The sequence below is a fragment of the Pocillopora verrucosa genome, chromosome 2 (genome assembly GCF_036669915.1).
Source record: "Pocillopora verrucosa isolate sample1 chromosome 2, ASM3666991v2, whole genome shotgun sequence".
NCBI lineage: Eukaryota > Metazoa > Cnidaria > Anthozoa > Scleractinia > Pocilloporidae > Pocillopora > Pocillopora verrucosa.
Genome location: NC_089313.1, coordinates 1,739,278 through 1,764,961, shown reverse-complemented (window position 1 = coordinate 1,764,961; position 25,684 = coordinate 1,739,278). Strand labels below are relative to the sequence as shown.

Genomic DNA, 25,684 nt, shown 5'->3' with positions numbered 1-25,684 from the left:
GTGGGTCAGTGGGGGTTCAGTTTGCCTGTGACCCTATGCGCAGCCAGCCCCTCCCACAAAAAAATCGTGTTTTATTTTGCGCTGCTCACAGAATAGGGTAGGGGACCTGAAGCTAAAAAGCACTGAATTTGATATCCCTTCCCCCGTTCTGCAGCAAGCACGTGCTTCAGCTAAGGAAAGAATTTTAAAAGCAAAAGTATAATTCCGAGAACTTTCCAATTTTTTCATCTCTATGCAAAACGATCTTCAACCTCCAGGATTCTTACTACCTTTCCCTCCCCTCCCATCCGGTAAGTTTCAAATCACATGAAAAAGGTTTTATGATTAAATTTGTACAGCGAAAAAGGTTACCCGAGGCAATATCTGGTCTCCTGACGAAAGTGTGATTTTGATTATGGGACAGAAACTCTTTTTAACAACTCAAACAATTATCCCATGATGCAAATCTTAAAAAGCTCAGGGAGACATTGACTGGCCCTAAAAGACAATGGGATCATGTCATCTCTATAATTGTTAAACCTATAATTCGCGACCTTCAAGTGCGACATAAAAGCTCAGTGGCAACGGGTTGTGCGGGTTGCGGGAAGCCTGGTGGCAGTATTAAGGAAGTTACAAAGGCTTTACGCACCGCCCGCGCCCATAATATATACTCTTTCGCGCTACCGAGACGTACATGGGATGTCTGAAGTTGCGAGAAGAAGTCAGAGAAAAAAATTAAGTAGTGCAAAGAGAACTCATGGAGCGACAGGAATCGCTGACTGTTTTTTCTCTTTTTTTTTTTTGTTTGTTGCTGATTTCCTTCAATTCGCGCCACAAGCTAAGTTGATGAAGAAGGCCCTCTCTTAGGCTTCATTGGGAGGCATTTCCGTTTTGCTTGCTGCCAGAGAAAGGCATGCCTGATCACGTATTGTCTTGATATGGACTTACAAGTCCGCTTTATGCTTGGTCAGCTGTTTTTAGTTTCCTCCTATGGGTCTATTCCCTAGGGGGGAGAAGGGGCAGATTTTTTTTTTTTCGCAAGGAGTGCTTCGCCCTTAGTCTAGGGCCCAGTTGTTTTGAGGCACAAAGCACTATCCAACAGATAATTCGCTATCCATTGGACCATTGGATAATTGAAAACAAATCGTTGCACTATCCACCGAACAGACAATTATTCAATGGTTAGCGTTATTTATCATTCAAAGAACTAGGCCAGACACATCTACTTGTTTGTATTATACCCTTTTTGACCAATTATTCACCCTTTCGTATCTGGCTTAGAATATAACCACTCCATCTCTTTCCCGTTTATTCAATGCGGGCGTCTTGTTTTACATCACCAAACCATGACGAAACCAAAACATAATGCCGCAAAATGTTAGCGATCAGCCGCACCGTCTGAATATATTTCCTACGATTGAGAGTTCGCAATTGATAAATGTCCGGGGTTTGACTTACGAGGGGAATCGTCATAACAAGCAAGAACCTCTTTTTTGGAAAGGCAACTCAGAAGTATATCAAATTTCACATGCAAGATAGTCACGGTCAACCGATTTTTTGAAAAAGAAATATTTTTGTTATTTAGTAATACACTTTTTGAATGTGAAGAATTTGCGATTCGGCCCCAAAAACCGAGTTTGAACAAAGATTGAATAAAGTTTGCAATTAGATATCTAACCAATTTAAAAAAAACCATGCAATTCCAGATATTCGGGCATGTTTAGAACCTTTCTTTTTTGTCTAAATGGAAATCCAGGCAAGTGCAGGCTTGCTCGTACATTCGTAGAAATTGTGGGTTATGACATCACGGCACGGTTTGACGTTCAGTCGTTGTTTCGGGGCAAGTTTGAGCGCGTACAATGTTTGTGTGACCTGAGGCCATTCCACCAACATGCGCGTTCATTGGCTGCTATCAGAAATTCATTATTTATACCCCGAGTGATCCGTGCCGTGATTGGCCAGATTTGAAAATAAGCCGACAAATTAATGAACAGCTGTCTATTTCAGACAAAGATATGAATAATTCATGAGAGCGGGCAAATTACAAATTACTCGCCGAAGTTTTGCATGGCAAACGCAGTATAACCGAACAACACAACGAAAATGTCCAAAAAAACGAAAACCAGGAAGATTATTGTGCGAGTAAATGGCCAAGCTAACCAAGGTGGTCGGAAAGAAATGGAAGATTTTAAACGCGTGCAGTTCGATCGCGATCCAGAACAGGCATTTTTCGCGGTTTTCGACGGCCACGGTGGAAGGGACGCTGCACACTTTGCCCGGGAACATTTATGGGACATGATTAAGGGACAGAAGGGATTTTACTCGGGTGAAACATCACGTGTTATTAAAGCTATCAAGGATGGATTCATGGCTACACATTGCGCGATGTGGAAACAACTCGGTGAGTATGGATTACTTTCGATCTGTATTTCCTTCTCGTTGAAGCGATTTATATTCCCGCGTGAAAAGCTTTCGCGATCGACCCCATTCTATCTTGTTCTCCCCGTTAGCGATGTAAAATCGAGGATAAGTCAACACTTCGTATTTTTTCCGCCAAAATTATGAGTCCGATTAATAATTCGTGACGCGCTTCGCAGAGACGAGAGTAATTTTATATCCCGTTGTTCGCTTTTCATATGCAAAATAAACATGCTTCTTTCGCCGCTTAAAAGCCTTGAAGGAGAGCAATTTTACTTTGCGAATACAAACTTACGAAGCACTCAAAAATGACCCTTATCATAAAAATACAAAGATTTGCGATGTTTTAGTGTCCGATCCCCCAGGCTATCATATACGTTGAGACGATAGAAACTGTTTGGAAGCTACACAACTGAAATATTTTGATTAAATTAGTAAAATGTTTTGCATGATTGCTACGTCATGGTATTTTTGATATTGAGTTTACATGAATGTACACAAGGCTTAAACGGAATATTTGATATATTGCCGGAAGGAAAAAGTTTGAAAACGATTAGATTTTGGTTTTACACCGGAAGTGAAATATACATCGTACTGTTTTGAATATTCTGAAAAATAGGCTTGTGGCTGACACCTGTCGATCAACTTCGATTATAAAACAATCGGTCACGCACTATCTCCCTAAAAGAAATAAAAACATGCATCGACAAAACGAAGCAATTTACGAAATCAATGCTCGGCACTTGAACATTGTTTTCCTTTCATTTCGCCTGATTTTCCTGAACATCCTCATTCGCTCTCGTCAATGCGTTTGTCGTAAAATTTTAACTTCCGAAAGCTAAGGAGGGAAATTTGGTTTACAGAAGCCCTGCCCAGAGGGCAAATATTTAGTTAAAAAACACACGCACACACCCAAACAATTTTGTGTAGACAAAATTAATAAAAATTGTCTTTACAATTACCTACCCATATTAACATTTAATTCAGACGGGCCAATTTGACCAAGTGAATAAAGAGAGCAAGTTTCTAAAGAAACTGCGGTGCTGCGTCGGTGGAAGCAGAACAAGGTAGTTTGTCAGTCGCTGCGGCGAAGGGCTAACGCTCGAAATGTCAGCTTCAAAACTATCAACGGTGGTAAATTTACGTTATCAACTCAGTCATTAATGCCAAATTAATTTGACTAAATGTCGATGTGAACTTCTCATTCGCTAATTTTGCTCCGAACGCTGCCTTTATGAATTTTTTTTTTTCTAAAAAAATAAATCACTCTAACTTAGTGTTTAGAGGGGTATGTTGTTCGCACCAATCAAATTGCCGCATTAGGGTATGTATCTTACACCTGTCATATCACAATATTTGGATGTCTTGCACCAATCACAGCGTTTGGGTATTGTTTTCTTGTAAATGATGTCCTGGATCAGGTGCTGTGCAGAAAGAATGACATTAGCCAGAAAGTTTGGGTCTTCGCGAGAGCCTCGTCGACCAAGGTCGACATTTATCGGGATATGAAAGTTCGCATTTAAATTTTAAGTTAAGACGTTGTTTTCCTCTCCTTTAATCACAAAGCACACGTCAAACAGCTTACATTCCATCACGTTCGTTCTTTTAAAAGTTATGCTTTTTTCTGGTACAAAAATGAAAACATTAAGTACACAGTGTCCCATCTCAACCCACCCAGCATGAAAATAACTCTTTGCATGCTACGCATGCCTATGTTTTCCTTTTGCTTCCCACACTTCACATTGACAAGTCAGTGGTCTGTCAGATGTCTGTGATCACTTGAGGAACACGTGATCAATCGGCTCACAAAACACCAGCAAATGTTATCCAAGGTCATTTGAGTTGAAGTGACAAAGAAAGCGAAAGAAGCGAATTTTTTTTTCCGTGATAGTCTAGCCACTGTATCTTATTTCATTTTTTCGATTTCGTTTTGGTCGAATTTTGTTCCTTTGTACCTTGTACCGAGAAGGGCGGAAAGATTCTAATCATTCTCTTTTCGCAGATGTTACGGTACTTTGGCTTTTCCGGTGCACCCAACCCTCATCCCCACTTTACTACGTTTCCTGCAATGTTACCATTGCTTATAAGCTTTATAACAGAAAAGAAAGGAAAATAATGCCTATTTTAAAAACAGTTTGCCTCAAGGTTCATTTAAAACAATTCAACGCATCACCTCTGCAAGAAAATTTAACATAAAATTATTTTTAACGTTTTTTTTCCTGCTAGATTCTTGGCCTCGTACAAGACATGGACTGCCAAGCACATCCGGAACCACTGCAACTGTTGTTATTTTTAAAGGTAGAACACTGTACATAGCTCACGTGGGCGATTCAGGCGCTGCTCTCGGCCGATTGAGTAAAGAAAAGAAACTACAAGCGGTCCCTCTCACTGCCGACCACAAGCCCGACGTTCCTTCGGAAAAGAATCGGATAGAGTCACTCGGCGGAAAGGTCCTCTCTCGTAATGGTGTCCCGCGAGTGGCTTGGGAAAGGCCCGTCCATCATGGACACAAAGGCCCTGTCAGAAGAAGCACCCAAACAGAATCTGTACCGTTTTTGGCGATTTCGAGAGCACTTGGTAAGTAAAAATACCTGTGATTCGCAATCATGTTTGAGACGTTTGCACGTAATTTCGGTGTGTTCATCAAATTTGACAGAGTTTTTCGCAGATAGCGCTCACATGTCCCCAAAAATACCTTGTTGGAGGGCGAATTGAGCTCTGGAACATCCAGAATGTAGAATACTTCTGCACTGTGCTTCGTTTTGTCCAGGACGCACAACTGCTCCCCATATTCTGATTGGTTGTCTAGATACCGGCATCTAAAGTTGGATTAGCTAAAAATATGAGAGGCGTGTTGCGTAAATGAACGCCACGGGATAAATATTTTAAATAACAAAATTTCCCGACAAATTTTCGTTTGTCATTATTCCTGGGATGTTTTGGCGAAATCGGACAGGTTGTATTCCTCCCAAAATCAAATGTTCGCAAGCAACTCGCGCCACGCCTCCTGAAACCGCAAAAACAACTTCAGGCGATATTGAAATAGATAGATGTGTTTCAGGGGCTGAGAGAGTTAGATGTATTTCAAAGGATGTCACAACAATTCCAGGCGATGATGAAGGAGTAGGATGTGTTTCAGTTTCCAGTTTTGTTCCTGGGAGGGTCTCGACGATTCCAAGTTTCGTCGAAGGGGTCTGTTGGCTTTCAGTCGAGGCAGCATCGATTCTCATTATAGCAAGCTGCGTAAATGAGGTGAATTCGTCCACTTCACAAACTCCCTCATCTAGCTGAATATCGGTGAAGACTGCAAGGATTTCTTGATCTAAATTTCGTATCGTGTCGAGCTTCTCTTGTAATAGGAGTTTCTGCAGTCTCAATAATGTATTTTTCAGGGGTGACAGTAGATTATCTTCATTAAACGCTTGCAAAATTTCCTCTGCAGACGAAACAATTTTTCTTGTGACCCGCTCGGAGCTTCCATTTTATCGCAAACTTTCCAGACATCAGGATTATCGCAGTTAATTTACCACAAGACTCAGATCACGGCTTCAAAGGACTCACTCGTGTTTCTCAGTTTCCGTATGATCGTTGATCGCAATCCGTTTTCATCCGGTTCAAAGGACCATGTTGAATATCCAACATTATGGCAAGTTAAAGTAGGCTCAAAAGGCTCCTATTTCCGCGGTTCGACTCAAGAATTGGCTCAAACTCGATGGATTACAATCAACTTTAATCACGTGTAAACGGCCACATTGCCCGCATCTTGAGGAGGTGGCTCGCGCTCCTACAATTCCACAATGCATTGCGCTCTTAAAGCGTGACACATTGTCACGATATCCGTAACAGGCGACCTTTATGTTGAAACAAATCTCCGGAGCAATTAGCGCAGAGATGTCAGAGATGTTAGATAAGCGGTTGTCGATTGTGTAAATGACGGCTGTTCCTGCAAAAGGGACCGTAAGACCCCTTTTTCCTTGGGGGGTCTGGGGGCATGCTCCCCTAGAAAAAGAGTTTAAATCTAGAAGCTCGGAGATGTAGTTTCCAGCATTCTGGGCAACAAAAGAGCTTGCAGTTTAAACAGACGACATTAAAAGATCTTTTAAGTGGCGATAGACCGCTACTAACCGCCTTCATTTGACTCCTACGAATATTTTACGCCTGTGGTTGATTGTTGATGCGCCAGAATAAACTGAGAATAATTTAAAAGTGGACAACTTAGATCATCAGCGGCTCTTCTCAGCGCGTTTCGAAGCATTGCATATTTGCTGACCTTAGAAACAAATTATTCTTATTCTATTGTTTACTTGTACAGGAGATCTTTGGAGTTTCGACTACTATCGGAGTGAATTCATAGTCTCCCCAGTTCCTGACGTTCGAGTTTACAAGATCACGCCTGGTATCGATAAGTTTCTGATCATTGCATCGGATGGCCTATGGGGGGTGATGAGAGTTGAAGAAGCGGTAAAAATAGTCCACAATTTTGACAAACATGACCAGTTCAAAGGAGGAGATGTATCGCACAGGTAAGAGTAAAGCTTTGAATGGTAACTGTTTTCGAGAGAATAATCGTTCAAATACGTCTCCATATCAACTTCCTTTACAAAGCTATGTTTATTTGAGTTTCTTCTCTCGAAATTTTAAACAACGAATGAATTTATTCATAACTAAGGAATCGTAATGACCCATCACTAAAGTTCATGAATCAGTGAGAAATGAACGAATATGAAAAATGGGTGGTCTGGCCAAAACTTTATAACTTGATTGGTTAGCCTTTACTGGCATCTGATTGGGCGAAAGGGTGACGTAGGTTTCCCCGTAAGCTAACTCTATCAAAATATCGATGATGAAGAAATAATTTAAGCTTTCGATTTTGTTAAATCCCAACAGGTTAATAAGCCGGGCCTTGCAAAGATGGCGTGAGCGAGAACTTCGTGCAGATAACACCAGTGTAATAGTTGTACATTTTGACGAGACAGAACCTGACGAGCCGCGGAACAAAATCCCAAGACTAGACACTCCTGAGAGTGAAGAAGATGTGGAGACGGACGTAAATCAATCTACGGATTCTTCGCAGGAGAGTGATAGAACACCCAATCAAGACTTCGATTTAGCAGCTGACAAACCAGCTCTGGTGAGAAAGCTAGCATTCCGGTGCGCCGATCCACTCGAATTGTCTACCTGCATGAATAACAGTTCACCAAACAATTCACCGAATGGACTACTATCAACGTTAAACTTACAAACTTCTAAATGTTCATCGCCGGCAGTGTAGAAATCATTTGCTGTGTATACCTGCTCAACAAGCGTGGATGTTCCACTCATAATCGCTACGAATTCCCGCAGTCCACTCGAGAACAGTAAACCTGATCACGTGGTCAAACTGCCTAATATTATTGGTTTTCATCAAGCACTGTAAACATGTTTTAGGAATTGACGGTGGGTCTTTGTTTGTTCCTGGTGAACGGTGTCCGGATTTCTGTAATTGTACATATTGTAGATATCCAATGAATTGCATTCGTGAAATCTTATACCTAATTATGCAAATAGAAAATACACTCAAATGCATTCAGTAGGGCAAAGGAGCTTTCACTTTACTTTGTGTCGTTAAAATATGAGTTCTCACAAATTGCTTGGAGCAGTTTACTACTTCGAAATGTCGGTTATTTGAAAGTAAAATCTCTTCAAATGCATGGATGAAAAATTCATCCCCCAACCAGTTCCACATCGTAGAAAAATATGATTCCTTGATAAGTACTTAAATTTGACTGAATAAATAATTTTCCATGCAATACTTTTACAGGATTAACGCTTTGATTATCGTTGGATGAGAATTCTTTTATAATATAGACACACAGTAAATTATACACAAAGATGATGAGAAGGTATCACGTGTGGGACATTGTCTGGATATAGCGCCAAAATCTTACGGAAGTAACGATTGCAGACAACTGTAAGCTATTTCTATAAAAGCTGAAAAATCTTAGCACATGATTATTAAATTATTTATTAGTACACGAGCTAATGGCAGGACCAACGATACAACAGAAGAGGATTAAAGGTCACGTTATTTCTATACTTGTCCTTCTAATCTTCTTTTTTTTTGGGGGGGGGGGAGGGGAGGGTGGCAAGACCAACAATACAACAGAGGAGAGGATTAGAGGTCACCTTACTTCTATACTTGTCCTTTTGAGATCTACCGGTCCAGAGTCTACTGGCGCCCGGTGACTCCTCTTGGAGTACAGCTTTGGTCAAGCTAGGCTATAAACATTTGATCCCTGAACAACCGAATAGGTGCAAGATTAGAGCAATTTCCAGTTGTATCGAAAGTGATTTGGGATTTATTATCAGTTCTGCACTACTTTGTTCGGTGATTGGTCTAGAAAACTTGCGCCATTTCCTAAACCAAACGTTTTCCCGCGCTTCAAACAGTTTACTCGGTTTTTTAATTCCTATTGGCTCGTGATATTTGACTTTGTTCTGATTGGAAGTTGTGAGTACTTTGGTTTTAGTTCTCCGACACCCATTCCTAATGCGCTTTATAACAAAAGAAATGTTGGATGTGTGCCGTGACACCTCGGCTGCGGAGTTTTCAAGAACTGGATTAAGCAATCAATGACCAAAACGTAGCAGATTCGTCAATAATTTTTTTATTGGAAAAAGAAAAGTCTCGTGGATGAAAAGTGCAGTAAGCAAGGCATGTTTACAATTTTAAAAAGTTGATAATACCGGTTTCACGGTGTAAATCTTCATAAACTATAACATGATTACAGTAACACAGACACACGTGAAAAACAATTAAAAGGCTACGTTTTATCTTTTCAATATCCTAAACAAGCCTCTCTAAGGTGAACATCTCCACAATTCAGTTGTGTGGGTTCATCTTGCATTAAAGGATGAATACCAAGACCTATGAACTAAACTTTTTTTTTCTGTCAGCCCAAATGCATAGCTCAGTGACCGACCTAACATTTTATATAGTCTAGCAGACATGTACATGCATTTGCAATACAATCACAGGACTGAAGTGGCTGCGATTTGAAAACCCAAAAAAGGGGTTGTTACGATCCCCGTTCTTACGATATTTCCTAATCAGTGATGCTTGGTGCATGTGAAAGTGTCCTGACCAACGTAACAAGCAGTGTAACAATTAAAAGTATGAGTATGATACGATAACAAGCTTTGTTAGTGGCCAACGACACCAATTTAATAAATGAGGAATTTGCTATTCATCATCAAGAAAAAGCGACACTAACAACAAGTTATAGCATAATCTACTTTTCGTTCCCTCCTTCCCTCCAATTAACCATCACTCTGTGCTCCTGTACAACTTTCTTCTATACCTCCACACTCAATCCACACACACAAAAAAGAATACCACATTTACTACCAGCAAACTGCTTAATTTCTTCAGAGGAGAGGAAAAAACCCTCTGAATGTTTACTGCAAGATTACACAAAGATTAATGCTTTGATAAAAATCTGCCAAGATCCTCAATTATCAAGGAAAGGCAGATATAAATATATAAATTAGGGACCCTTAGAACAAGTTGAAAACACTTTTATATTATATGCATCACAATCAGCAATATTTCATGTTGCCTTTTTTTTTTCCGTTTCTTTTTCTTTAAATTTGGAGATGATCATTTGAGTTAACAGACTTGGTTTTGCAGTTCTTTTTCTTTTCCTGATTCTTACTAGCTCACCATTTGCAGGACAAATATATTAAGAAGTTTGGACCGTAATTATAATCGTTTGCCATGCTGGATCAGCAACCTGCATGAAGATAACCACAAATGCTATGTCTGGAGGGAGCTGCTTCTTCCAAAGTATTTTTAGTTCTATTGAGTAATATACCCACACAATTAAATTCTCTGCACAGCTGTATCATAAAATCAGTTGCTACACAAGTTGCAAGCATGACCAGCATGCAGGCGAAAATCATTCAGACTTTGCTTTGCCTGGTGAACTTGGGTGGGATGATTCAGCTGAAGATGAAGACAAACACTTCGATAAGTACATTAAGTTTCATTCAATGGCAAATTTTGATGCACATGTCTTAGAGACATGACAATATCTGATGCATACACATCATCTCCGCAACACAGATTCTTGTACCAGTAAACTCCTAGCTTCTGTTCTTCTTAGTTATTTGATAATTTTAAACAAAATCCCCCAAGGTTTTAGCTAACTTTTTCCACAAGCAGCTACCTGATGTTATAGCTAGCTGTGCACAGAAAAGGGGCAGCAAGGATGAGGAGTGGGGGGGGCTGGGGGCATGCTAAAAAGATGAGGTAAGGGTTCTTATAGGCAGTGGTTGACTGCTGGCAACCAGCTTTGATTGAAGTCCTTTGTCACCCCTCCTGGTTTTTTTTTTTTTAAACTCCAGGCTTTCCTTGAATCTGAAATGACAGCTTCAACATGGATGGAAATATTAGACATTTACTGGTTTGGAAATACAGCTGCTAGGCAGACTATAGTAAATACTTGTTTCTCTTTTTCAACACCGTAACAAGTACACTGCTTCTGTAGTTGAAAACCTTTGAGTGGTGGGAAGACCACTCTCCAAACTCAGTTTGGCTGGTTTATTTACATTTTGTAAAAATAAACAATTAAAGAGTTCCCCTAGGGAGTTATATTATCTAGATAAAATATCTACCACATACAGTAAAATAAGGAGTAAATACCTATCTGTCTTGAAACAAACTTGAGAATCTCATCCAGTATAATGACCGGGAAGGAGAAGTAAAGAACTGCAACCCACTCGTCGCAGTTCAAAGGAGTGATACGGAAGATTGTCTGCAACAAAAACAACTCAGTTAAGGATGCAAAAAGTAATCAATAAGAAAAAATACACTGTTAAAAAGTTATTGCTTGGACATCACCATCATTTGCAGTTATGCGCAAGCTTTGAAATATTAAAAAAATTCCTGGGAAGAGATCTCCATTAGAACAGAAGTACTTTCTCATTTTTCTTAGTCAAAATGAACAATGCATTCAAATAATTAGGACTGATCTGGCTGATCTCATCACAGCTTTCTCTAGTTGATGCACATCTTAGTAGTTCCCATGAGTTTTGAATTTGAGAGTCACAAAGCAGAAAAAAAAAAACACTGATTAGATTGGAGTACATGGGAGTCTTCTCTGTTACAATAAATTTATGTCACAAACACTTACATTTGTAATCTTGAAGTAAAGAATGACGAAATGCATGACAAATGATGCTATGATTGCTGTGATAAGGGAAGGATTCCTCCATGGTGGCATTACAAAAAGGCTCTGATTTTCACTCAAGCTGCAAACAGAAAGTGAAAGTAATTGTCATTCACGTATCCAAAAGACAAAAATTTCTCCTAACTTTGGTCACTTCTTTCAGCACAACTATTATCTTCTTTGGGAGTTTTCACCATTCAAAAAACAAAAAGAAAACAACTGAATATATTTATTTCCATTTGCCAAACAACAGCAGGAGTTATTTCAGGCAACTGATATTCCTCATCATCTTATGTAGTTATTTCTCATAATTGTTCTGCACAATAATGTATTCATATGGCTAGAAGAAGAAACAGATGTTGACGAGTGACCATGGGAAACCCACACTGTAGACTTACCTGTTAAGAGCATTAAACATTTCTATTGTGACAAGTACTGACAGAGCCATAGTCATTGGATGAAGGTCACTAAACACCTGACACTCAACACCAACAAAGTTTGATGGATCTGTCGTGCACTGCATGTGGTGTGTCTAAACAAGAACAAAACCAAGGATATTTTTAGTTCAAACCAAAACTAAGGTTGGTAATTATCTCTGACAAGACCTTGCAAAGAATATGGACAAAGGTGGTCAAGAGCAGTTTTGAACTGAATTTGATACCAGATTTAAGAAATTACATACCACAAAATAATTCTGCAAGTCTGAATCAGAGACAATTTAGGTAAAAAAATTAATCATAAAAAATAGAAATAAAAATTAGCCAAAGAATTCTCTGATCTCTGATAACTGCAAAGGAAATGGTGTATGGACTATGTACATCTTTAGTCTTTGTTTAGGGTGTAATTGATAAATCTGAATTATGATAGAGTCAATTTTTAAAGGTACTTTCAATATGCATTTAAGATGTCACTAACTTTTACGTAAAACCATTTAAAACAGATTCTATGCAGTGCATCTGTTCATTATTATATCACAGATTACATAAAAATGTGGTAAGGAAAAAAATGTGGTACACAAGGCACAGTTGAGTGTGACACTGATGTTCTTATCACATTTTAAGTCTTCTGTGATCTATTACTAAACAGATGAACAGCAACATAAATTATATCTGTTTTATATGATCAAAAATAAAAAAGATGTTAATAGTGATGTCATTTATGCCTCTGTCTTCCAATAGATCATAAGTATGAACCAATAGATCATAAGAACCAATCAAAGTGTGTGTGCAATTCAGCTCATCATCATCATATAAATACATCTACTAACCAACTGATAATAGGAAACTTTAGGACCATTCTCATAAACCATAAACCACCAAGCTGAAGCTCCCACAGTGGCAATTCCAACATAGACTCCTATAGCCATGTATCTAAAGAATAGCCAGCCACTGATGAGAGCCTCCTTAGCCTTGCGGGGTGGCTTCATCATAATGTCTACATCAGGGGGGTTGAAGCTGAGGGCTGTAGCAGGGGGGCCATCTGTCATAAGGTTTACCCACAGAAGCTGAACCGGGATGAGGGCTTCTGGCATACCCAGAGCAGCAGTCAAGAAAATACTGCACATGCAAAAAGAATCTGATTAGTATAACATCTTAAAAAAAAAAAAAACCTTCCAGGTGAGACAAAGTTATAGAGTCTTATTTGGTATGCTTTCCACTTGTGATTGCAAAAAGATCTCATCAGAATAAAGCTCTTCCTTCTAGATAATGAAGTTTGTTCATGCAAACCTAGCTGTCAAACACTATTAATCATACAAAATAACACTTAACACGCTCTTAAAGATTTCCATCAATGGAATACATTTTATTTCTTTTGTAGTCACATGAAACACATGTATCTTTTTTACTGTCTTTGCTACTGATTGGTAGTAAGTATATGTATGTACCAAGAACACTGCAAATATGACAACTAACCTCACAACTTCTCCAATATTTGAGGAGATCAAATATCTGATAAACTGTTTTGTGTTATCATAAATGGATCTCCCTTCTTCCACAGCAGCCACAATTGTTGAAAAGTTGTCATCAGCTAATACCATTTCTAACATCAGGTTAAGGGGTACAAATTCATAAATTTTTAAGTAAACAAGTGAGAGTGACCACTTAAAAACTGCAATCAATCAATCAATCAATCAATGTCTTTGTGTGAGAACGAGATGAGGTTACCCTGTGGAACCCAAGTCATAAGCTCTTCTTAAAGATAAAAGACAGTAGATCAAAGAATGGCCAAAAAGAGTTGATAGAACTAAATCAAAATTAAATCAGAGCAATCAGAGTGTCTCATTCTTCCTTGTAGTAGAGTGAAACAGAGTCTTGCATTTAGTCTGACAAAAATCAAAGAGAAAACCTCTCTGAAAATTGCAGAGCAAAATGCTAATGACAAAGCCCACCATTAGGACTCTGAGAATGGATAGACTTTTACATCACTTTGCCCTACTTAAAAAAAAGTGCATATGTTGTGGATGTCTATCAAAGTTTAGAAGTTTGGTGACAAACATATGAAAGGATACCAGATGCAGATTTAGCCACAGCAGTTCCAGATCCCATGGCAACTCCAATCTCAGCTTTCTTTAAGGCAGGAGCATCGTTCACTCCGTCCCCAGTCATGGCAGAAATTTCACCTTCCACCTGGAGGTACTCGACAATTTTGCTCTTATGTGCTGGTTCAACTCGTGAAAACAATCTAAAAACAGAACATACAAATATTAATCATAATTGAACAACATACACAGATTAATTATATATGTGTCATGATGCACAAAACACTATTATCAAGCTATATTTGGAGTGGAACCCACCTAGCATTTAAACAAGCCTCTCTCTGCTCTTCTGGAGTCAGCTCATCAAATTCACGACCAGAGTAAGACAAGCCTGATGCAAAGAATATGAGATATTTTTCTCAATGCAACTAAATTTGCAAAGAATTAATGAGTAAAAATGCATAGCTGTTGATAAACAGTGTAATACCTGTTGTGTCTTCATTGGGCTCAAAAACTCCAATACGTCTACAGATAGCTTCTGCAGTTGCCTGTACAATAAAACAGTGCACTGTTACTAAATAACCATTTTTACTCTCTCTACAAGACAAAACTGATGGACCCTTTACATACCTTGTTATCACCAGTAATGACAATAACTCTGATTCCTGCAGCACCACATTTCTTGATGGAGTCTTTCACCTCTGTTCTTGGTGGATCTAACATGCCTGCCACACCCACAAATGTCATGTTGCTCTGAAAACAAGAAAGGTTTGTGATAAGTGATACATAACCATTAAAATTCCATTGAAGCAATCCTACTATTTCAGAGTCTGGCAGTAGTATTCAGAATGGTGGGTGGGTATTACACTTATTTAAGACAAGTGAAGGGGAATCACACAATCATCATTGACTCTGCCAATGTCCAATGTGTTGCAGGCCCCAAGTTAAACCAGCTTGCAGCTGAACTGGGCTAACCTAATCAAATATTGCTTTCAGATAAATAAATAAATGAATGCGAACTGAGGTAATACATCAAACTTGGAAAATACAAATATGTCCAGGAAATGTTTTCATTCTACAATCAATCAAATAGGAGATCAGGATGTGTAAGTGAAAAAAACAAACAAACAAACAAACAAACAAACAAACTTAGTTGTCTTAGCTGATTCGTGCATTCATACTTAAGAGTATTTCACACATTCATGGTTTTCCAAGATTCACAATAAAACAATAACCTCATAATCCGCAAACTTTTCAGCTTTTTCTAATTCCATTTGGCTGGGTGAAAGCGGCTCATCAACTGTAGCCAGCGCAAGGCAGCGGAGGGTGTCTGCACCTGAAGGAATGTTATCAATGAAAAGTGACAATAAATAATTGAGCTAGTTTTGACTAACATTTGTCCAAGCACAGATTTATAAACAGAGATTCAATGGCAAGTCCTTTAGCTACATTTTCAAGAAAAAAGGTGATAGTAAGAGAAAACAGCTCAGTAAATGATTAATGACTGATTTCACACCAAGCTGAAATTAATTGAGATGTATGTAAGGAAGTGCAGAGAAATGATATTTGGATCTAGGGAATTTGACAATCCAGTAAAGGCTGCACTGGATGTACAGAATTGCTTAGATAACAAGATAACCCTTCCCTTTGCTGGTTTATAAAACTAACCTGTTCCATAACTTTTCACCAAGTCCAGAATTTGCTGTTTAGTTTTTGGTGTCAGCGGTTGTTTCTTGTCACCAACTCTGATGAAGCTGCATCTGTCAATTATGCTTTCAGGTGCTCCCTATTTTAGAAATAAAACATGACAAAGTTAACCTTAATATCTAGGGAAATGTGAAGCAAACTGACAAAATTGAGCAGGGTTTAATTTGTTTTTACCTTGACAAACATCTTTGGGTTCTTATCATGTACAGAGTTTGGTCCATCAACTCTTGGAGTGCAATACACACTCATTGACTTTCTGTCGCGAGAGAACTCCAAGGTAAATTCCTGCAAAAGTAATCAACAATTCAAAGTTCTGTAGACTTTAATTTCCAAGATCCTAACACTCAGTTCAAAAAATTCGCAGCAGGCAGCCATGTAATGACTATAAACGAGTTTGTCATCAATTTTAATGTCAGTTTTCAAGGTGGAAACAGAGGCCACTATCAGTATAAAACTCAATTCATTACAATTAGAAGCTTCCTGTATATCCAGTGTAGTCTTGAACATGACAAAGGAAACTTAACTGTTGGCTTAATTCAGGTCTTCCACAAGCAGTCAAGGACTGTATTACCTTATTAAAATGGGACTTGATCACATCATTACAGGCATTAGCCAGTTCAGCTTTGGATTTTCCAGCCAGATTTGTACCAAACACGTTGAGTTTCTCCACTAAAACTGTTAAAGCAGTTTCTGTAGATTCGCCAACTTTCTCATAGGCATTTTTTACCTAAGAACAAATAATAAAACAAGTTGAGTTACTGTTTAATAAACATGTAATAAGATGATTGGGTGACAGCACTGAGGTTTAAGGCTATCCTTTGAGTTGGTTTTACTGGTGATTGAAAAAAGTTTGAAATTAGGAAGCACTGGATCAGTTGATAAAAAGTTGTAATCAATGAGATGATCTCAGGTGAAACACGGAATAACATCATTTCCAGTGTTGCTTTAATCCTCTACACCCTAGCATCAGTATGCATCCTCTCCATACCATTCTCTATACATTTCCCGAGGTGCTGACAAGGAGAATTTGTTGAACAATCAAGAGCTTCTTTAGTTGGTGAATATTTCCAATATTCTTGAGACCTTAATGTGTGATTTTGGGTTAATATAATGAGGAGAAACCAGGAGCTAGTCACTGTAAAGGGTTAAAGAGTAAAATTAAAATAAAAACCTTGCTGAAATTGTCATGCACTTACTGAATTGTAATCTACACTGGAATCATTGCACATGGCACAAATAGTGGCAAACTCTGGAAGTACTTCATAGTTTTGCGGATCTACTTTCTTTCCATTCAGAGTTCTGGAAAAATGAGTTCAGAAATAAATTAAGTATGTTCAAGCTCTGAACATTGATGAAGCATATTAAATTATTACAACATGAGTGAAATTACACTACAACCACTTTGCTCTTGATTAACCCTTTGCACTCACATCAGTGTGCATATTCTCCATACTGTTTCTCTACAAATTTCCTTAGGTGCTGACAAGGCAAATCAAGTGATCATTTCCTTTATTCTCATGACCTTTGATGAGTGAATTAGGGGTGGTATTGTAAGGAGAAATTAGATACTAGATGTTTTGAGGTTAACTTGAAATGTCAAGTACTGTTGCATGCTGAACGACTGCAGATGAAACCTTTCTAAAAGATGTTGAAAGACATGTTCTGATGCTATATCTCTTTTTTTTTCTTGGCTGCTGAAAACTATGGTTGAGTTAGAATAAAAGGTCTAAGCTGCTCAACTTCCTTGCAATGACCCAAAGGTACATGCACCTAACAACAAAAAGAAAAAACTTACATATCTCCACTGGGTGTATAGGTAGTTCCTTCAACTTCAAATTCATGGAATGTTGCATGATCCCTCCTTACGTCACTCAAAACAAAAAACTAAACAAAAAACAAACATTGTAAGCTGCATCAAAAACAAAAGATTCATAGATTCACACAAAGAATAATTCATCATAATGAACAGTTCAGCTCCAATTCATGGCATTTCACAAAAAGAAACAGTCTCCATTTATCACCATAGTCAATAAAAAAATTACTTTTTTCATTACCTTGTGGACAGACATTTGATTTGTGGTCAGTGTTCCTGTTTTGTCTGAACAAATGACTGATGTACAGCCAAGTGTTTCAACAGAAGGAAGACTACGAACTATGGCATTTTTCTTGGCCATTCTGTGTGTACCTGAACCAAATAGAATGTAACATTACAACCACAAGATATGACTTTACTGCTGTGCATGTTGAATTATTTCTATTCAAAATTCAAGGTTGCTCACTACATTAGATTTAAAGTTGCCAAACTTTTTAACTCCAATGAGTGACAAAGAGAGAACATCTCCTTACAATAGAAATACAATATCAAGTGGACAAGTGATGAGAATAAAGAAAAACATCAATAGGGGGATTATTAGTTGATCCAAAACCAAATTCTCCAAACTAACATTTTAAGAATAGTATAAGAGACAGAAAGGACAATATCAGTAATCATAAATAAATGTCCTCACCAAGAGCTAGGCAAGTGGTTATAACAGCTGGAAGCCCCTCTGGGATTGCTGCAACAGCTAAGGCAACTGCAATCTTGAAGTAATATATGGCTCCCTAATAAAACAAAAACAACAAAAATATAGATACAAGTTGGTCAGCAATTACAGTGTACTATCTTTCATCACAGTTCATCGAGTTATCAATCAAATTAAAAGAATTTATATAAAGGCAAAAACTTAATCTACAATATGCAATACATCAGATGCAACATCTTAGCCTTATAACCAAAATGCAGCTTATGACTTAATTTGAAGGACAGTTTAGATAATCAAATTGCTGAGAAAAAGTTGCAAATACTAACATAAAATATAATTCATCTCCCCAAGGTACAAACACTCTGCAATGTCCTCCCTTATTTTAAGTTCAATAAGTAAAAGAAATTTTCAAAACCAGTAGAGCAATCCTTTTTCCTGTTGAATTTTCTAGAATTCCAAGCAATTTTAGGCAGCAATAAGAGGTATGACAGGCAGTAAATTTTACTAGTTACAGCCTGAAAATGTGAACAATGTACATTTGCAAACCCTACTAATAACTACACCCCTCTGACTCCAAATTGTATTTCAAAAGACTACTCACTTTTAGCCAGGATCCCCCGTGGACTGGATCATTGAAGTGGCCAATATTAATGGCCCATACTGCAATACAAATAACGGTGATTACCTTAAATAGATGGGAGAGAAAAGGAGAAAACACTGGTGTTATGAGATAATCAAGTGCTCGGTCCACTTCTGGAACTATTGAAATTCAGTGTTGAAAATAAGAAATATTAAAAAGGTTTACTTTAATCTAACCTAAAAAATTAAAAGATGGAAAAACAGTCATGGACATCATACCTTGGATAACTGTTGAGCAAATTCATCAAGTTTCTGCTGAAGTGGAGTTCTCTCTTCATCTGTATCAACCATTTCATCTCTGATCTTGCCTAAAAATTAAAGAAAAACAATGTCATTTGTTAGTAAAAGTAAAACACTTCTTAACATTTAGCATAAGTATGAAGTATTTACCTATTTGTGTATTCAGCCCTGTTCCAATGACTACGCCTGATGCTTTTCCAGCAGCAATGTTTGTACCCTAAACAAAATAACATCCAGGTAAAAAGTCATATAAGTTAAAGGTTTACTTGACTTTACATAACACAAAATAAATTATACTATATTTATGATACTATGAGCAACCTGATTGGTCAAAAACCTATACTTTATTTCAACGATAAACCCATAGATAATTGAATACTAATTTATAAAAACCAACAAATTGAACTTTCTATCAGTTAACCTGTGTTATAACCCACATGGGATGTTGGAAAAACATTCAAAAAGTTTCATGAACAGGAGGCCAGTGATTAACAAACTTTGAGCATTTGTCCTACATCCTGCATTGATTATTACACAGGTAAACTGATAAAAAGTGTACATAGTCTATTGCTTAATTTTATGGGACCTCTGTAAAATACTGAAATAGTGGAACAAAGTTGTAGAAGAGAAGATAACTAACCACAATATGCTGAAAGGTGAAAGGGTACCATTAATTGCATGCCTTACATCTACTTGTGTACAAGGGCAAGAGCAAGAGTTTTACCTGATTTTTTCCAAGCATAAGAGTTGTTACTAAGATTATTTTACCTCTCTGTTAATATGTGCACTATGCTTGATCAATTTAGTGGGTTTTATTTCACTTTGCAGTACCACTAAATTTAAAAGTTTGTTTGAATTGAATCTTCCCCCTCAATTTAAACCCAGAGACTTAAGTAATAACTTACAAACCTAATTTTCTCCATCCATACTGTAAGTTACAGAAACTTGTTTTTCCACTTGGATTTATGGCTTCATGCCAAAAATCCAAGTAGAAAAAACTTCCTGGTCCATAACTTACTGTACAGATCTCCAACTCAGTAGTAAGAGGTAAAAATGCACTTACTGAAAACAACATATTTGTCTTGTCTTGATTAACAGCTTTTGGATCAGGAATGGGATCTGTGTGTTTTATCACACTAATACTTTCACCTGATGAGAAAAATATTGAGGAGGATATTAATATATTATTATTATTATTATTATTGATTGGAACAAAACAACCATGACCAATTATTAAAAATTTTAACTAATTCAAAACCATGTGAAAACACCGTAAGAAAGGGATAATATTTTTCATAAGCTTTCCAAATGCTATTCAACTGCCTTTCACATGTATGTGAAATTAACCTATGACTTAACCCTGTAACTCTCAGAAGTGATTACTTGTAACTTCTCCCTATATATCTGTACATTATCCAGCCAACAGGTAATGAAAATACTGAGACTTATAAAAAGTTGTTATCTTGATCTAACACATAACTCTCAGAACTTATTTAAAAGGAAATGTGTACCAGTTAGAGGGCAGAATTAACAATCAGATCTTGGGAGTTAAAGGGTTAAGTGTAAAAATCATACCATGAAGGTGCTTAGATTTCACCCCTTGAACTGCCTAGATACACTTTGATTTGCATCTAGATTATCTTAAATTGCCTTTTAACCAGCCAAAGCCATTCAACTTTTAAAGGAGATGTGGCAAAGAAAAAACATAATCAGGTCTATAATTGTCCATTTCTAACTTCAATGTTGAACTTCCACTAAGGAATAATACCCCACCACCCAGAATTAGCATCAAATCATCAACAACTTTTTCAAAGACATTACCTGTAAGAATTGATTGATCTACTCTTAGTGTTGTAGATTTTATTGTAGTTATCCTTATATCAGCAGGAACTTTGTCGCCAACTGGTACAAAAAGATTGAACTCAAAATAAGTCATGATACAAACATCTCTACTAATACACAAAAGTTTCAACAAGTTAAAAACATACACAGCAGTGAAAACCCTTGATGTATCCTGAAGCATATGGCAATATGAAAAACAACTAATCCAACTTTCAGCTGATTGTAGTAAAATGATCTTATAATACTAATAATCTTTGTAACAGTTTTATCATATATGTTCATTTACAACCTTGTTTCAAGTTTTCTTTTGATGTTTCAAAAGCTTGTGTAGTATACTTTAAAAATGATCCAACATCATTTACATGCCCTTAGGTTATTATTTTTTGGAAAAAAAATAAATCTGACAGAAGAAAGATTTCAAAGACAAAAAGCACTTCCCCCCAAAAATGAAAAATTATCCAGCACAGTTTCCACAAAACTTCTTAAATTAGGTTGGATGTAAAAAATGGTGTCTGATCATTCTACTATGAGCATCATTTCATAGGATAACATCATGAAAAAAGTGATTAAAAAAAGGGTTAATTTCCTACTTCCTCACATTCCATCTCCAAGGAAAATCTTGCCTTTGTGCATTGTATAAAAGGACAAAAAATCTTCAATAGAAAGTACTAGTTTTTCCATAAATATATCATGATAAACAGAGCTCATGATAGAAGATTCTGATCCCATTCAAAGGAGTAAGCAGGACTTAGAATGTTTTCTGAGCCCGAGAGCTGTTAATTGAGTCATATACATTTACTGGCTTAAATGTAACATCAAGTACCCTTCTTCGACCAAAACTAGCTTCTTATTAACCAATTAGACCATATCCAATCGAACAACAAAGGCTATAGTTCCTGTGTTTTTCATTTTTTTTCTTAAATGAAAATTTGAGGCCCAAACTAACAGAGGCACACATGCATAAAACCCAGCTGGCTCAAAACATTGTTCAAACATGGCAAATACTAATGAATCATCAATTCACTGGTGTGATATTTTGATCCTTAACATTTAAAGACAGTCCCACAGACTCCTTGAGGGTGTTCTAAAATGATAACTGCCCAGCATATTTTAGGCATTCATGAAAAATTTAAATTACCACAAAGAACTTCCTACAGATGATCAACAAAAACCATAATGGATTTCCCTGTAAGACCAGAAATTTGAAAAATAAGACTTTTGCCAATGTGTTTGTTAACTTTCTAGCATGGCTGGCTTGGAAAAAATAGTGGTTTGCTTCATTGGCTGAATGAAAATTCACTACTAAACAAGACAAGGGCCTCCAGAGACTTCTGCTTACAAAGAGCTTGTTAAATCCTGGTGAGATTTTTACATGTATCATATAATAAAAAAAACATTAGTGATTTTTCTTGGTTGACAGTGAAACTAGAAAGAGACCTTTTCAGAGCTTTCCTAGTGCTTAAAACCAGCACTTTTCATTCAGCAGAAAAAAAAAGGAAACAAGTTGAAATCTAGTAATGCACAACTTTAATTGCTTTTTCACACATAATAAAACCCTCTATGCAGAAAATTAATAAGATCTTTAAAAAACAGTCTAAAAGGGAGACAGCTTCCAAACTATTCCTTATGATTTCAAATCAAAGCATTAATCAATTATGATAGCAGACTCTCTTTTAAATACTTCAAACAGAATTTGTCAACCAAGGAATTTTGTTGTCAAACAGAGCTAGATTGCAAAACCAATCGCTTTGAAATCCACAGTCACCAAGCACAAAACAACCACGACAATTTCAGCTTTCAAAATTGCCATTAACTGCCCACATTTCCACAATTTCCTGAAAATTTCCTAGTCCCTGAACTGCATACAATAAAGGATATTTTTAACTCTTAAACCCAGAATAAAACTACATTAATTTTGCATGTTGTTACAAAATGCATGATCCCACTCAACGATAAAAGGCTTTTAGGAATCTTATGCTTCAAGAATCACAACCCAAGAATACAATATCCATTTAGCGACTAATTTTTTCCTGGATTTAAAACTTTGGTAGTTTTTGGATTACGTTGCCTTACTGTTTGGAGATGAGAATGCAAACAAGTCGAAACTAGACATTTCCCTTCTTATTTCAAGCCAATTTAACTACTGTTTGCTAAGGGCGAGAAATTACAATCCGATTTTCTTGGGAGTGGACGTAAACATTTATAAAGGTAACCCCTCATTCAATTTTTCTGCTGGAAGTCACGGTTATCTCCAAGCGAGCGTAAAATAACTTGAGACTTCCATAATCCCCCCTGGTTTTAACTCACCTGCAACCTCTACTATGTCTCCCGGAACCAAATCCCGAGCTTTAATTCTTTGAATTCCTGGTTTGTTTTGCCTTAAAACTTTGGCTACTTCAGGTTCATACTCTTTTAAGGCTTCGATTGCGCTTTCGGCGTTTCTTTCCTGAAAAAAAAAATCATCGCCATCAATTTTTTGTCAGTTGCATACATGTAAAATGGTTTCCCACCGAGATGTCGAAAGCAAGGATTTAGAATCTATACTTACTTGCCAAACTCCTATAATTGCGTTTAAAATCAAAATAACAAGGATAACAAATGGTTCTACAAATGCTGTAGTTCTGTCCTCTCCTTCTTCGAATAAAGCCAAAGTCTGGAAAACGAAAAAACAAAATTAACGTGAACTATGATGTGAAGCTCATCAAATTATTGTAACAAGCACATGAGTGTTTGTACCGAGCAAATAAACTTACAAAAGAAATCACTGCGGCTCCAAGAAGAATTTTTACGAGTAAATCATCGAACTGTTCTAATACCAGCTTCCATAAAGGCTTGCCTAAAAATTAAAAGCACCATGTGTTGAGAACAGCTGATCTCGTAACGCAAACGCAAAAGCGACCCCAAACTCAAAGCAAAGGGACAAATGATCACGACCGTGCGTTCAAAAAGCATTCTTACCTTCTTCGGCTGGGAGTTCTGTCGTATGGAACCAAACACGAAACAATAAAAATATACATTAGAACCCACTCACTGATGTTCAAAATTAACCAAAGATTACAACATATAGCCCTCAGATGGTAGTGCATGATAGAATATAAATCATACAAAAGCTATCATATATCTGGATAAATATCATCAAAGGTGCAGCAAAAGTGGTTAAATTGTTACAGCTGAACAAAATATTTCTTACCGTTTGGTCCATATTTTTTCTGCGCACTAGATAACTCCTCTAAGCTCAGACCCTTCGTTTCGTCAACAGAAAAGTGATCTAAGACTTCCGACGCCGGTAATGTGTGCGCTAGTTCCATTTTGTTCAACGAGGATACTATGCGAATTCAGCTATTTCTTTCCCTTTAGAATAAAAACTTGAAACTGCGAGTGTTTTTTTTCCAGTTCAAAGTTTAAATGTGGTGCATTCTGGTGAGAATTTTCTCTAAAGCTTCAAAACTGTCGTGAGGATTTCACCGCATTTTGTTCAAGACTCATGTGCTTCGGTTGAACATCCACGCGGCCTGGACGCGGCTAAATCCTATTGGGTGAAAAAAAGTCATGTGACATACCCTACCACGGTAAAAGTGCTGACTGTATTTCCGTTTCCACGAGTAGATTCTAAACTTTGCATCAGGAGGGAAAAACTAACGTGGCGATCACTGATGCCTCGTCTGTTAGCTTGCGTAAAAGTTGTATACATTTCACACTACTCGCTTTTCGAAAAAAAAAATGTGCCATGATTTAAGTGAGTGTGCGCGGAACCTGAGTTCAAATGATACAAATTCGACCAAACTTCCGGTTCATCCACTGGGATTTAAACGAAAATAAAATTAATTTCCTCGAAGTTACAATAAAGACAGCTTTATTGGAGCGTTATTGTACTCTTTTATTAGGTCCTTTTCTTATCCAATCAACAGCTTGTCAAATAATGTCGGTAAAAAATAAAACGATTAAATAGAATTAACAAAGAATTTTAAGTGTTTCACCTGTTGTCAGAAATGTTTTCCGAGATCTGAGAGATATTGCTAATTTGCACTGCGTTCATGTGGCATGGTTTTAATGCAAATAAACATTTGAGCCCCTATTGATTTGAAGAGTTATTGAATGTGTACATTTCAAGGTGCAAATAAATTTTGCAAAGAAGAGGTAAGTTTTCCATCTAATTTATGCAACGAATGAGAAATCAAGATATCATGGCTTTATGTAGGAGCTCGTTACTCCCGCCTTATAGTAACAATGCCTAAAACTCTTTTTTTTTTCCTTTCTCAAAAAAATACAGGTAACCAAGATTAGCGGATCTTCTCGAATGAACTTTGCGGTTTTTAAGGAATTTTCCAATGCGGTGTCTATTCAAGGAAGGCATTTACCGTACTCAAAGGCAGAATCTGTTCTCGCATAGTATTTCTTTCATTACTGATGACAACTCTTTCAAGTCACTTGAAAACAGTAAAAAAGAAATCCGTTTGAAGTTTCAAGACCTCCCTTGTTTGCTGAATGACATACGCTATCTGGCTTGAGATATTCATTAAAAGGATAGCCTATAATTTCGTGTTGTACTATAATAATGCTTGTAAATTTGTAGCAATCCTAATTAGCATATATTAATATTTTGCCGGCACTTATCAGAGCGTGGAGAGTTATGGGATCGTGGTTTGTGG

At 37.2% G+C, this 25,684-nt stretch overlaps 2 protein-coding genes across 2 annotated transcripts; one reads left to right on the top strand and one right to left on the bottom strand.

Annotated features, from left to right (window-relative positions):
- The first annotated feature begins 2,015 nt into the window (after nucleotides 1–2,015).
- Nucleotides 2,016–8,472, top strand: LOC131797361 (protein phosphatase 1D-like). The gene is made up of 4 exons (XM_059114977.2): nucleotides 2,016–2,380; nucleotides 4,624–4,974; nucleotides 6,710–6,920; nucleotides 7,285–8,472. Exons 1-4 carry the CDS (start codon nucleotides 2,083–2,085, stop codon nucleotides 7,667–7,669), a joined length of 1,245 nt encoding a protein of 414 aa, XP_058970960.2. The 5' UTR covers nucleotides 2,016–2,082; the 3' UTR covers nucleotides 7,670–8,472.
- Nucleotides 8,473–9,028: 556 nt separating this feature from the next.
- Nucleotides 9,029–24,538, bottom strand: LOC131797398 (calcium-transporting ATPase sarcoplasmic/endoplasmic reticulum type). Its single transcript, XM_059115022.2, has 28 exons — nucleotides 24,226–24,538; nucleotides 23,994–24,011; nucleotides 23,789–23,871; nucleotides 23,584–23,688; nucleotides 23,343–23,481; nucleotides 21,015–21,095; nucleotides 20,257–20,342; nucleotides 19,344–19,410; nucleotides 19,173–19,261; nucleotides 18,916–18,999; nucleotides 18,300–18,393; nucleotides 17,847–17,977; nucleotides 17,588–17,676; nucleotides 16,989–17,091; nucleotides 16,364–16,519; nucleotides 15,967–16,077; nucleotides 15,754–15,871; nucleotides 15,321–15,421; nucleotides 14,716–14,838; nucleotides 14,573–14,633; nucleotides 14,404–14,476; nucleotides 14,116–14,288; nucleotides 13,520–13,646; nucleotides 12,874–13,162; nucleotides 12,005–12,138; nucleotides 11,571–11,688; nucleotides 11,081–11,192; nucleotides 9,029–10,381 (listed from the first exon to the last, which is right to left on the bottom strand). The coding sequence occupies exons 1-28, from the start codon at nucleotides 24,341–24,343 to the stop codon at nucleotides 10,335–10,337; spliced, it is 3,030 nt and encodes a 1,009-aa protein (XP_058971005.2). The 5' UTR covers nucleotides 24,344–24,538; the 3' UTR covers nucleotides 9,029–10,334.
- Nucleotides 24,539–25,684: the final 1,146 nt, after the last annotated feature.